Source organism: Diplodia seriata, assembly GCF_021436955.1.
Source record: "Diplodia seriata strain FDS-637 chromosome Unknown scaffold_1, whole genome shotgun sequence".
In the NCBI taxonomy this organism is placed as follows: Eukaryota; Fungi; Ascomycota; class Dothideomycetes; order Botryosphaeriales; family Botryosphaeriaceae; genus Diplodia; species Diplodia seriata.
This window is the reverse complement of record NW_027117308.1, coordinates 255,663-268,015: the sequence shown is the minus strand read 5'-3', so window position 1 is coordinate 268,015 and position 12,353 is coordinate 255,663. Positions and strand designations below refer to the sequence as shown.

Sequence of the window (12,353 nt, the reverse complement as noted above, 5' to 3'; positions counted from 1 at the left end):
CTCCCCGCTCAATTCCCTCCCCCAGTCACGCTCGCAATCCAATCCGCCGCCTCCCCAGCATTCGCGCCATAGCTCAGATGCGGCGCCAGAATGACAGGCTGGCCCTCACAAATCAGATCGCCGGCGGCGCAAAACACCTTCAACTGCGCCACATTGTCCACCTTCTTCGGGTAGTCCGGGTCACCAAAAATAACCGCACCAGCCACGCGCTTCGCCGTCGCCCCGTCCAGCTGCGCCCCGGCCTTGTGCACCAGCTGCCCTCCCTGACTGTACATCATCCAATCGTCAGCACACCGTCCCCATCCCCAACGATCGGTATACACGTACCTATACCCCGCCATCACGATCTTCGCGTCTGGACACGCGCTCGCGGCGTCCTTCACCATCGCCGCCATCTTCGCCGCGCCGGTGGCCGAGCCCCCCGCCAGGTACCCCGGGACGTCGGCTGGGTAGGCGGGTGCGGGAACCCCTTGCATCGAGACTTGCCCTGGGAGTTTGGCGTTGAGCGCGGTTTGCAGAGGCGGCCCGGCGACGCTGCCCAGGTCACCGACTTCGGTCGTGCCGCGCGCGAAGATGACCATGACGGCTTTGCAGGAGGTTGTTTGGCGCGGGGTGAGGGGGAGGGGGAGGGGGGTCGCGGATGCGAGGGCCAGGAGGGCGAGGGAGAGGAGGGGGGTGAGGGGGTGCATTGTATTCGCTGTGGTGGTGGTGGGTTGGGGGTTGGTTGGTGCTGCGGATGGGTTGTGGTGGAGGGAGGGAGGGAGGGTTTTCCGTCTTCTTTTATGTCGGTGGTGCTGTGCTGTCTGCCGTCGTTGGACTTTCATGCCGAGGCAACTTTTTGCTGGTGGGTTGGTGGTGGCGCGGAGGCCAAGATTGAGGGGAGGGGTAGCGGGATGGGCGTTGCGGGCGTGCTCTGGGATGGCGGTCGTTTCAGGGTTGGTGGGATATACGGCCGTTGGCTGAAGCGATGCTAGCGTGTGGTCACTTGTGCGTCCTACTTGCTTACCCGTTGTTAGTGTGTGCGATCAACGTCGATCCGTCGACCTCAGCTTCTTGATGCGGAAAGGTTCGGGGCGGAAACCAGTTCTATCTCAGCCGGAGGCCATGTGAACGATGCCAGTCGGATCGCCCGCATCTCGGCACAGGCAGGCTCTTTGCTTTGTTTGTACGAGTGGACGTTCCTTGATGAGAGCCCATTTCACTGGTATGAGCGCCAAAATCCGAAAGGTGGTATCGGACCGGAAGGCGATACCATCTCCATATCCAATCCCCCAATCTCAAACGTCAAAAGAAAGTTCATGGCTGTGACGGTGGTGGGTTTCCGTATCTCGTATCCGATTGTAGTAGTTTCGAAGTCGCTTCTCTTACTGCATTCGTTAATGGACTTCGAATAGGGCCGAGGGCTGACTTTGAAACGGGCAACAACCTTAATTACGGGCGTTGGTATCTTGAAAGAACAACACCCTCTCCGGCTGCGCTTCTGCTTTGTGAGACACACATGAGCTGTGCAAAGTGACTTGCCAAGTGCAAAAGAAAAGCAAGATGCGGGGTTTCAATGTTCGATCCCGCATGAGGAGCTGCCGAGGCAACTTTTCCAACCCCTCTCGGCGAAAAAACTGGTGAAACAATCCTCGGCAAGTTGCGAAGGATTGCGGACCGAAACGCCGAACTGTTCGAATTGCGAGAGGTTGGCACAACCAGTCAAGTTCGCGAGCGGAGTGAAGAGTGCTACCAACGACCGCGGCAAAACAACCGGCTTGTTACCCTTTCAAGTCTGTTTGGACACTTGACAATGATTTGACCGGGAGTAGGGATCCAACGATCGTAAGCATCCGATGCGCCGTTCGGACGTAAGAGGAATAATTCCTTTTTCCCATCAGCATTTGGATGAATGCTTTTGCTGAGTATGTCACAAGTCCATAACGCCTGCCGCGGCTTGGCGGACATTGAGCTCCCGCATTGACATCAACCCGCAACCGTTCACCGACGCCAAGCCTTCGAAACACTCACTTCCGTAGGATCACAGGTAACATCAAAAGGCCTTGAAATTATCATTAACGATTATATGTTTTTTGCAAACTCATGCCACATCTTAACACATGAAGTTCCAGCAGAAGGTAAAAAACGAACTGACGCATCCGCCTTACGCTCCCTTCGCCCGGCTGTACGCTCAGAAGTACTGCAGCAGCTGCTGGTCCGTGATGCAGCTCCCGTCCTGCGCCCACGACCCGATCTCGGAGCAGATGGGCGGCAGCGGGTTTGCGATCAGGTCGGCGACGTTGTGTGCGTACTCGCCGGCGTAGTTGCCTGTCGATTCACAGTCAGCACAATGATCAGATTACAGACTCGACCAATCTTACCCGGTCCGCGGTAGTTGCAGTACGAAAGCAGCCATTGGCCGCAGTTGTTGGTGGCGCAGCCGATGGTCGTCGTCTGCTTCCACACGGCCTGCGTGAAGTGCAGCACGCTGGGCTCGGTCATGGGCACGCTGTCCTGGTGCCAGTACGGGCCGAAGTCCTTGATCTCGTTGTAGAACATGGACACGAACGAGGGCTCCTTGGATCCTTGGCTGGCCTCGCCCATGTTTTGGCCGTAGTCCCTGCGGCGCAAACGTGTTAAAGAAGAGGGGAGAGACGGAGGGAGCGGGGTGCAAAACGTACTTGCCGCTGTTGGTGTGCTGGAATTGGCATTGTTGGGCCGAGATCATGGCTTCGTTGGCGAGCTCCTGGTCCCATGCGACGGAGCAGGTGCTGGTGTGGTTGGCGCGGTGCGCGTTGTGGAGGGCCAGCCACATGCGCGCGCTGGGGTCAGAGGGTTGGGTGGTTGCGCCGCCTGCAGATTGAGGAACGCATTGTCTGTTGCCCGTCGTGTCAGGAGGTTTGGAAGTGGTGGAGAATGCTGGAGACTGACTGCTGAAGCATCATAACGGGCGATGCCAGGACGGCAGAGGCCAGCGAGATGAGGAAGAGACCGGATGTCCGCATTATGGCAGATTAAGTTTGTGTAAAGTCCGGGACGGAAGATGGCAAGGGCCTTTGTTTGAACAAGGATTGTCAAAGAGTGTATGCCGGGAAAGCGACAGTGGTGTTGCAGAGCTGCTGGGCAGCTGAATGAACGTTGACGAGGGCAGAAGCGACTGGACTGTGGGCTGGCGGAGATGCGGCGCGAAAGACCAATTTGTACGCCGTGTTGAGCAGCTGCGGATCGCGCTGATCATGGACATGCGGGGAATAGGGTTACCGAGACGTCATTATCAACCCTCGGGTGGTTATTTCACGGCCCGAATTAGGAAATTGTGAGGGCGAGCGCTCAGGGGAAACTCGCGGTGAGAATGCAGCCGCGCCCGCGAACAACACCCGGTGAGATGCAGTCGTCTGGATTCGTGCGGCGTGCGAAATGCGCAGCATTCCCTTCAAACGTGTTGTTTCTGCTGCTCGACTACAATACTCAATGAAAGAAGTCGTGCTCGTCGCCTGGGCGGATGTACGGATTGGGACATGGCTCGTGGGTGATCATCGGGATCAACTGAGAATTGCCTGTTCCGGACTGGTGGTGGTCCATGTGCCAATGGGGAACGTGCTCGAGCTTACCGTGGACTTTGTGATGTGGAACCTCTTCCTCGCCTTACTGGGCGGATTCTGAAAGGATCCTGGTTTTTGCAATCTCATTGATGCTTCCCATCCGCCGGGCGATTTCGCTGTTCCCCTTTTCCGTATCGCTGCAGCGCTTCAAAGTAGCGTCAACTGTGGAAACTCAGCTCCGGCAGCCGGCCTCGTACAAAAACACATCACGGAATCCGCAAGGGGCAGCATGGAACCACCGCGCGCCTTGACCACAAGGCAAAGTACAGACCGTATACGCCGGTAGTCTATTTATGGGGTTGGCTCATCAACGGCAAGTATAGCGCCAGTGCAATGACTGCCAGCGGATCTTGGGGCTATCATTGCACGTACTTCTCTTCTAGCATGTACAAGTGCACCGCTAACAAAGGATCCAGAAAGTTCGAAGAACAACGCAGTCTCGATCAGCTCGTGGGCCGGAAGCCGTTGCCGGGCCCGCATTGATCAGATCAGATCAGTCTCGACCGCCTTCTACGTATCCGTCTCCACACAGCTCGTGATGTTCGCATCAAACGCGAAAGTCGGTCGGGTAGCTCCAACCCGCTCCTCAGCCACACAACGGCAATAGCGCCGCCGCGCGGACCTACCCTCGAGCCCTCCCTTCTCTCCATCACCTCCGCCACCTCCTCCGCCTCTTCACCGCGCTCCCCACAGCCCTGTCACCGTACCTGTCCGTTCAGTATCCCTACCATCACGAAATACCGCCGACATTCTCACCGATATCGCCGTCGCCGCGTACGTACTTCTACAGCTCCTCCTCTGCAAGTGGACTGCTACTATTCGAACTGGACGCACCGTTCCCGACGCTTCACTGCCACCGCTTGGCGTTAGCCGGTTGCTGCATCCGTGCTGAGAGCTTTTTGGAAAGACGAAACGGAAGAGAAGACGGACAGGTGAAGGCCCCTGGAATGCCGGTGGCGGGGTCATCCGGGTGAGTGGAAAGGATGCGGAGGATGGAGACGGGGAGGCGCCCAATGTGTATGGCGTTGATGCCGAGAGAGCCAAAGGCTGCGCCTTGGTCAAGTTTGCGCCGGCCATGACGCACACTTTGAGGAAGTTGTCTGTGAGGAGGTTTGGAGGCGATCCCTTGGATTATGTCGTAACCGATCGCTGGACCCTGTGGGATGGGCTGGATGGTGCGGACTATTTCGCGTCGATGCGCAGGGCGCAAGTGCAGGCCATGTCGCCGCAGCTGGTCGCCATGAGACCCGACTGCCATCTCGGCTCCAGCTCAGAGCTGCCGTTCAGACTGGTCCGGTATTCGAGATACCTGGGTTGCACGATGGCTCTTCCGAGGACCGCTATACGCGACATTGTGAAACCCCTACGGACATGTCACCCGCGTGATTTCCGATGGTGGCGAGTTTCGCGAAGTCGCATGTTGACATCTCACTCAGGAGCAGTAAGGGATGGGTGAAATTGGCCCAACTTCCCAGTGCACATTCGTTCTTCTGTACCCATTCAAGAGCGGCAAAGTTTCAAGTGCATGTTGTTGCTGGTCAGCCTCCTTTCCCCTTTCAAGAAATTATAAGCGCTGAGACGGCAACCCGTAGGGTCGTCAACAAATGGAACGCTGCTGTAACAGCTCCTTTGATAAAAATGACAAGTGTACTAGTGGGTATGTCACATTTGCTGAAAGTCACCCGCACTGGGCATGGTTTGCATAGCCTCGCTACCAAATCTGATACCAGCCCGTTGTTTACTTCCTGATTTTTTTTTTTTTTTGCTTACTTGTGAAAATTCTGCACTACTGCCCACCGCCCTAATCAGATGATTATAGTACTGCACCATCTCATAAATAATAATTGTGACCGACCGTCACATTGTGTGGTGAATGCTAAGATAAGCCCCATTGATATGTTTTGGAATCAAGACATCTTGAACAAAGGCAATGTCTCAGCTAAATGAGCGAGAAGAATCTAACCACTAACAGTACGTCTTACATCGACCAGTGTCCCGATCCATCAAAGTTGACGGTGTTATGGCTTTGGCCCAAGTGAGTGTAGGTACCCGATCAAGCCCTGAAAGAAGATAGCTGACTGATTAATTCTTAGACACACTAAAGCAACTTTACAGGCATTTTTCGTAGTAGAATGGTCTGGCTTGGCTATACCAAAGTCCCATTATCACTCACAAGCTGCCACTGTACAGTCGACAGTGACTCAGAAGTCACCATCCAGCATTTTCCAGTGTTTTCCTCTGAACAATGTATTGCTAAACACCCATCTACTGAACTTGCATGCTCTTGTCGCAATGGCACTGTTTGAAAACTGTCTGCCCTCATGGATTTAATAAAATGGAGCAACCACACTTCTCGACTACAACCCGCAACGAGTCGACACTTCCCCAGTGGTCACTGCAACAGAATCGACAGAGCAGTATCGCATTCCCACCGCCACAATGGCTCCCCCAGCTCAACCCCGTGGTGGCCTCCAGGGCTCGAAACACGCCCCAGCCCCACCCCGTGGTGGTCTACAGGGCTCGATCCACGCCCCAGCTCCACCCCGTGGTGCCCCCCAGGGCTCGACCCATGCCCCAGCTCCACCCCGTGGTGGACTCCAGGGCTCGATTCACGCCACGGATCCCTTCCCGCCCCTCCTCTCGACCTTGCCATCCCCGCCCATTCCGTCCGAGCAGCAAACCAAAGCCCTCATCGAGACCGAAATCAACCGACTCGTCGAGTTCCGCACGCGTCTAGAGCGGCGCGGCCACTTCACCAACAACTTCAAGCCACTCGACACACTCGGGCGCGGCGGCGAAGGCTCCGTCCAGTCGATGTCTTACGGCGGCGGCGTGGTCGCAGTCAAGCAGATCAAGCAGGCGTACAGGCCGGACAACACATCCGTCCCGGTCGCGCACAACGAGGTGCGCATGCTCGCGCTGCTCATGAACGTCGGCTCAGGGCCCGGCCGCGACACCATCTGCCGGCCCGCGACGGACGAGATGTGGTACCCTTGCACGCCGGACCTGCAGAGCCAGGTCATCCTGCTCGAGTTCTGCCCGCTCGGCACGCTCAAGGACTACATGCACGCGCAGTGCTTCATCGACGCCGCATGGTGCGGCGGCCGCGTCCTGCACCGCGCGTCGTGGAACGTCCCGCACGAGGGCCTGCTGCGGCACGTCTACACGCAGCTGCTCGAGGGCCTCGCGTTCCTGCACTACGGCTACGGCACCACGGCGTTTGGCGGCTCGCGCGACAAGGGGCCCCAAGGCCGCAAGCCCGTCGTGCATCGCGACCTCAAGCCCAACAACGTCCTCGTGTGCCCCGCGAAGCCCGGCGACCACGACGCGCTGGTCACGGTCAAGATCTCGGATTTCGGCGGCGCGGCGGAGGTCGACGGCCACCGCTCGAGCAGGCTGGACAAGGGCCTGTACTTCTTCACCAGGGGCTACATCGCGCCCGAGTTCTTGGAGGACGGCGTCTCGCGCAGCACCATGGACCAGCCGAACGACGTCTTTGCGATCGGCACGACGATGCATTACTGCGTCGTCGGCCAGGGCCCGTGGAAGAAGGATAGGGAGGACCGCAATAAGCGCGTCTTGCACCCCTGGAACATGAAGGAGCTGGTGCACCGCGGCGGCGAGGTGCTCAGCGACGGCTTTGTCAAGAGCGTCGCCAACGCCGTGACGTACCGGAAGCATCGCAAGGACGCGCTGGCGATCCTGGAGACGCTGAAGCGCGGCAACGCCGCGCACCGCCGCGACTTTGTCCAGTGGATGGTTGAAGTTGAGGGCCCGCGCATCGAGGAGCAGCGGCGGCGCGAGCAGCGCGAAGCCGAGGCCCGCGAGAGGGACGAGCTGGAGGCCATCAGGCAAGCGCTGCCGACCATGTGTATGGCCCCCGACTGCAGCAATGTCCCGCTCCCGCATACGCATGGGTGCGCGGACCCCGCTACGTGCCACATGGGTGCCATTGCCCATTCGCATATGCTGTTTGCCCTCTACAACACGTGGGCGGATCCGAGGTCCCATCTCCCGGGTGACCTGCATTTGGCGCGCTTCCCCATCGAGGATATGCAAAAGGCGATTCGCCTCATCCTGCTTAAGGCGAAGGTCCTGAAGCTCTTGGAGGGTTCGTGGTTGGACGAGGTCGTAAATCTGAAGAAGGCTGCGAAGGGTGGTCAGTGAACTCTTTCTCTGATTTTACTTCTCATTTTGGAGGTTGGTTTCCGCATCTTCATGTATCCTGCCCTCATTGTAAAGCTAGAAGATAGAGAGTGCTCCACTAGCGTTGCTCACGATAAACGATAGAAGTGCTTGTCCGCTCAAAGCAGCGCATCATGTTGATAGATTTACGGAATTACGAAAAGTTTTCGAACACTCAGAACGAGACATAGATTGAGAAATGGCCGTGTGCGGAGATGTGTAGGGATAGTAAGAGCTTGACTTACCCGTTGAGGAAGTTGAACCACTAGTGGATTCCATTGAGCGATGAGGGATGCCGCCATTACACTTAGGCTCAAGTCAAGTTGAAATCTGGATACCATTATGTTATAGTTCATTTGCTAAGCCTCTGCCATCTTCCTACGCTAAGGGCATGTGCCGGGACGGTTGTTCACAATTAGTGATCATTGCACACTTTACCAAAAACGAGTGCCGCTTCGGCAGTTCCAACTGACAACAAAGGCAGCCACGTTCCATTGTCATTGAAGGAAGCCTTTGTTAGACTTGTGAGCAATAGCAGTTAGCACTTTCCCTTTGTGATGCACTCACCCCATATGATCTCCCCTCGTTTGCATCGAGAGCAAGCCCCGCAGAACCCTTCCCCGCACAGACCAAACGAGCGATATGCTCTTCCCCTGGCGTATATGTCCCTCCGCCCACCAGACGGCGGAATGCAACGTTGGATATTGTGAACAACACATTCCCATTTCTCTTTAGCAGCTCTGCATCTCTGCACACCATTCGCACACGCTTATCAGCGCTCTACCCGAGATCGTCCATACGGTGTAGTTCCCAGCTCCTGTCACTTGTGAGGAATAGCGCCTGGACTGATGGGTGCGGTGGCCCCATGGCATGACGGTGGCTTCCAGCTTGCATCCCGCTCTCCTGAGCTGAAGCGGGAGTGGCGCAGGGAAGAATGTTCGAGGCGGCGCATCCGTGGTGTTCGCCGCCGCACGTAGATTTTCAAGGTGACAGCCGATGGCGTGAAGGAAGAAAAAAAGAAGCAAGGGACAAGATGGGGCGCCACCACAGCATCCCGCAGGAGCGGGACGCCGCCCGCTCGGCGCCCACCCGGAAGGCGGAAAGATCTCCACCACCACCCATTTGGACCCCGGACGCGGCCAGCCAGCCAATCCCGCCGCCCGGCTAATAGAAGACCCCGGCGTGCGAACGTGCGCCAAGCCGGCCGGTCCGTTTCAGCGCCTGCCGGGGTGGCCTATTGGAGTGCTGGCACAGGAGAGAGATGATGCTTCGCCTTCCCCGAATGGCGAGGGCCGGCCGGCCGGCAGGTTAAATGACGGGCGTGGAACTCTTCCTGGAGGATCACCTTCCATGAGCGGTGCAAAGTTCCGACGAACGCCTCGGGTCGCCGCATGCTTGCTTCACCCCGGGCGTATCGATAAGTCGCAACCCGCGAGCCTGGGTCCGTTATAAGCATACTCCGGCGGCAGCCCTACCGGCTTGCAACCATACGTGCAGCCATTATAGGGCGGTGGAGGGGGAGGCACAGCCGCAACAGTGGGGTGGAAAGATGCAATCGACGAGGTGCAAGTGCCGAGGCCACCATGGTAGCGGCCGTCTTGACTAAGGGTCAGCTTCAGCTGGCCAGGAGCGATGGATCCGTTCCCGCCCCGTTCCAGCTTGCAACCTCCGTGGACTTCTCCGCCATCTTGAATCACCAACACAACGCCCTGAAATGACTGCCCGTTGTCCAACACAGCAAAGCTTCCAACGTGATCTGGCGGGTCTCGCGTAGATCCGGGCTCGACCACGTCCGCGCCGATCGTGGGTCGTCTCCCCGCAGGATCGCCGCATGAGGGTTGGCCGCTCGGGCTTTAAAACCTTCGACGCTCCGCATCACCAACGCTTCGTGTTGCGCAAGTGCAGCCTAAATAAGCTAGCCCTGCGAGCTGCTGGATACGACGACAACCCCGTCTTTTGAGGATGGAGTGCCCGGAGAGGGCAAGCCCAGGGACCCTTGGGCGTCTTGGGCAGTGCCGGTGGCGTGCAGCAGCTGCAGGAGACTTCGCAAGTGTGCCGCGCAGGAGGGAAGGAAGGGATGCCGAAACGGCCCGTCTGTCTGCGCCACCGGTGCATCCGAGAGCTGGCCAATGCCAGCGACATCACCAGATACCTGCCGGCTAGCGCCAAGTCACAGGTTGATGGCGACGTCGAGCGAGCGTTCCGAGTGGCCGGGTGATGCTGCTAGGGTGCCACTTTACTAAGGGTTATATCGAAACCGGAGCCGACGGGCCACAATAACCTCATCGATCGACATCCTTCGATCTCCAACCGCGTGGTGTGTGCTCGGCCAGGAACCGACGCCCGCTGCAGAGGTGCTCTTCCAGGCACCCGCAGGAGCACGCCCTTTAGCCTCCCGCACCACTGGGAACCGCCGGTTGCGTCAAGGGGGCCTTATGCCTATAATGAGATGATTTCCTGCTTTCCCGGACCCTCCGCATATTCCTTGTTTTTTCGATGTGACTGCCTCCACCACCGCACTGCAGCTTTTTCGTCGTCGCGACAGCACGGCCCACATGACGGAGCTTCGCCCCATCGCCGTGCAGACAATTGCAGCTGGCATTGCGGGCTGTGTCTGCTCTTTTACTGTTTTGATGCTGAAGTTCCTCTCGCGGTACCGCTCCAAGAGCGCCTTTGGTCTTGACGATGTGCTCGTCGCCGTTGCGTGGATCATCACCATTCCCCTCACTGTCTCTTTCTACATACGTGAGTCTCTCGTCCCCGCCGAAAACAAGAACATCGACTAACCACAGCCGGCGAGCAGAGGGCAAGAACGGAATGGCGTACAGCATGAACGAAATCCCCCTCGACGTCTACCTCACCGGCCGACAATGGTAAGCAGTCCAACACCCACCGCCCATCCACCCAACTAACCTCCACCGCCAACCAGGTTCTGGGCCTCGTCCTGGATGTACTACCTCGCGCTCGGGCTCTCCAAGCTCAGCGTGACGGTGCAGTTCCTGCGCATCTTCATCACGCCCAAGACGCTGCTCGTCACCAAATGCACCATCGCGTTCGTCGTCTCGTGGACCATCATCTCCGTCTGCGTCGGCGCCTTCGAGTGCGTGCCGGTCGCGCGCTACTGGGACAAGACGATCGCGGGCAAGTGCATCAACGGCGCCGACACGTTCCTGGCCAACGCCTGCATGAACATCCTCACCGACTTCATCATCATCGGCATCCCCGTCCCCAGCCTGCTCAAGCTGCAGGTCGGCCCCGCCAAGAAGATGGGTCTGCTCTTCGCGTTTTCGCTGGGGTTGGTGTAAGTTTGCCCTGCTGCCCACCACTGCCCATCCCTACGTACCACAACGGCACGCTGACGAGGTCATAGCGTCTGCGCGATATCCGTCGCCCGCATCCCCATGGTGACCCTCGCCTTCGCCGCGGGCAAGCCCGGCAACCTCTCGCTGATGCTGTGGTCCACCGTCGAGCTGCACGTCTCCATCGCCTGCGCCTGCCTGCCGTCGATCCGGCCGCTCTTCGTCTCCTTCCTGCGCTTCGCCGGCATCGACTCGTACCTGAAGAGCAGCACCAAGTCGGCCAGCGGCCCCCGCAAATCGCAGTACTACGGAGGGGGCCGGAATGGGACGGGCGGCAGCGCGGTGGTGAGCGCGGCGGGCAGAGGGAAGGTCGAGTATATCGGGTTGGAGGAGGGGAGGGGTGGAGGCGCCGCGATTCAGGTGCAGAGGAGTGTCGAGGTTAAGTCGGAGGCGTATCGGGCGGAGGCGGAGAGCGTGGGGGGTAGGAGTAGTCGGAAGAGTGCGGATGAGGATAGTATTGATCGGTTGGTGAATATGCCGGAGCGGTCGCATCATGGAAGGGTGACGTGGATGGAGTGAGGGGGAGGGATGGGCGGCGTAGATATTTAATTTTCTCTTTTCTTTGTGGGATCATGTCGTGATGAGTGTGTGTGTATGTGCTGCACTGGATGATTGGATGGAATGTTTTTACTAGCTGGCTAAGGCAGGTGTTAGAGGATGCATGACACTGATCTAAGTGTACGGATCAAGATCCATTCTGGAGCGGGTGTTGAGAGCATGGGCACATCTGGCAAAGATATCGTTAGTCCTGGTGCCACTGTGGAATATCATATTGTGTTTCGCTGACGCCGCTTAGGTGGTCCGAGGACATGCTTTTTTTTCTTCATTTCTGATCGTCCTGAAATCACCGGCCGTGACTGCCTGGCCCTAAGTTTTCGGCTTAGAAAACAAACTTCCCTGTCGAAAACCAAGAAATCCCACTACGGTGCCTAGGGATTTGCAAGTTGGAAGAGCATTCCTTCACTACTACATATACCGAAGTCCATAGGTATTCGTAGCGCCCGGCGTTGTCAGGTGCACATGACGTCACCGGAACGCAACTCCGCATTCACCTCGTGAGATGTCCCGTTCCTCGACGTCTCCCCTCAACCGACCAACGATCCAACTCAGCCTTCACCTGCCCTCCCAAACTCTCAATCCCTCCTCTTTCCCCCAATCACACCCAAGCAACCACGCAGCCAATCAGCCATTGTACCAACCAACCAACTCACCACACCACCACCTGTTC

General features: G+C 57.8%; 3 protein-coding genes across 3 annotated transcripts; 2 read left to right on the top strand and 1 right to left on the bottom strand.

Annotated features, from left to right (window-relative positions):
- Window positions 1–2,170: 2,170 nt before the first annotated feature.
- SLS55_000072 (uncharacterized protein) lies at window positions 2,171–2,794 on the bottom strand (the record flags this gene model as incomplete). The annotated part of the gene is made up of 3 exons (XM_066771589.1): window positions 2,171–2,307; window positions 2,361–2,599; window positions 2,661–2,794. 3 exons carry the CDS (start codon window positions 2,792–2,794, stop codon window positions 2,171–2,173), a joined length of 510 nt encoding a protein of 169 aa, XP_066636868.1.
- A 2,425-nt stretch (window positions 2,795–5,219) lies between these two features.
- Window positions 5,220–7,748, top strand: SLS55_000071 (uncharacterized protein; the record flags this gene model as incomplete). The annotated part of the gene is made up of 2 exons (XM_066771588.1): window positions 5,220–5,226; window positions 6,160–7,748. 2 exons carry the CDS (start codon window positions 5,220–5,222, stop codon window positions 7,746–7,748), a joined length of 1,596 nt encoding a protein of 531 aa, XP_066636867.1.
- Window positions 7,749–10,321: 2,573 nt separating this feature from the next.
- SLS55_000070 (uncharacterized protein) lies at window positions 10,322–11,644 on the top strand (the record flags this gene model as incomplete). The annotated part of the gene is made up of 4 exons (XM_066771587.1): window positions 10,322–10,511; window positions 10,570–10,639; window positions 10,696–11,067; window positions 11,137–11,644. 4 exons carry the CDS (start codon window positions 10,322–10,324, stop codon window positions 11,642–11,644), a joined length of 1,140 nt encoding a protein of 379 aa, XP_066636866.1.
- Window positions 11,645–12,353: the final 709 nt, after the last annotated feature.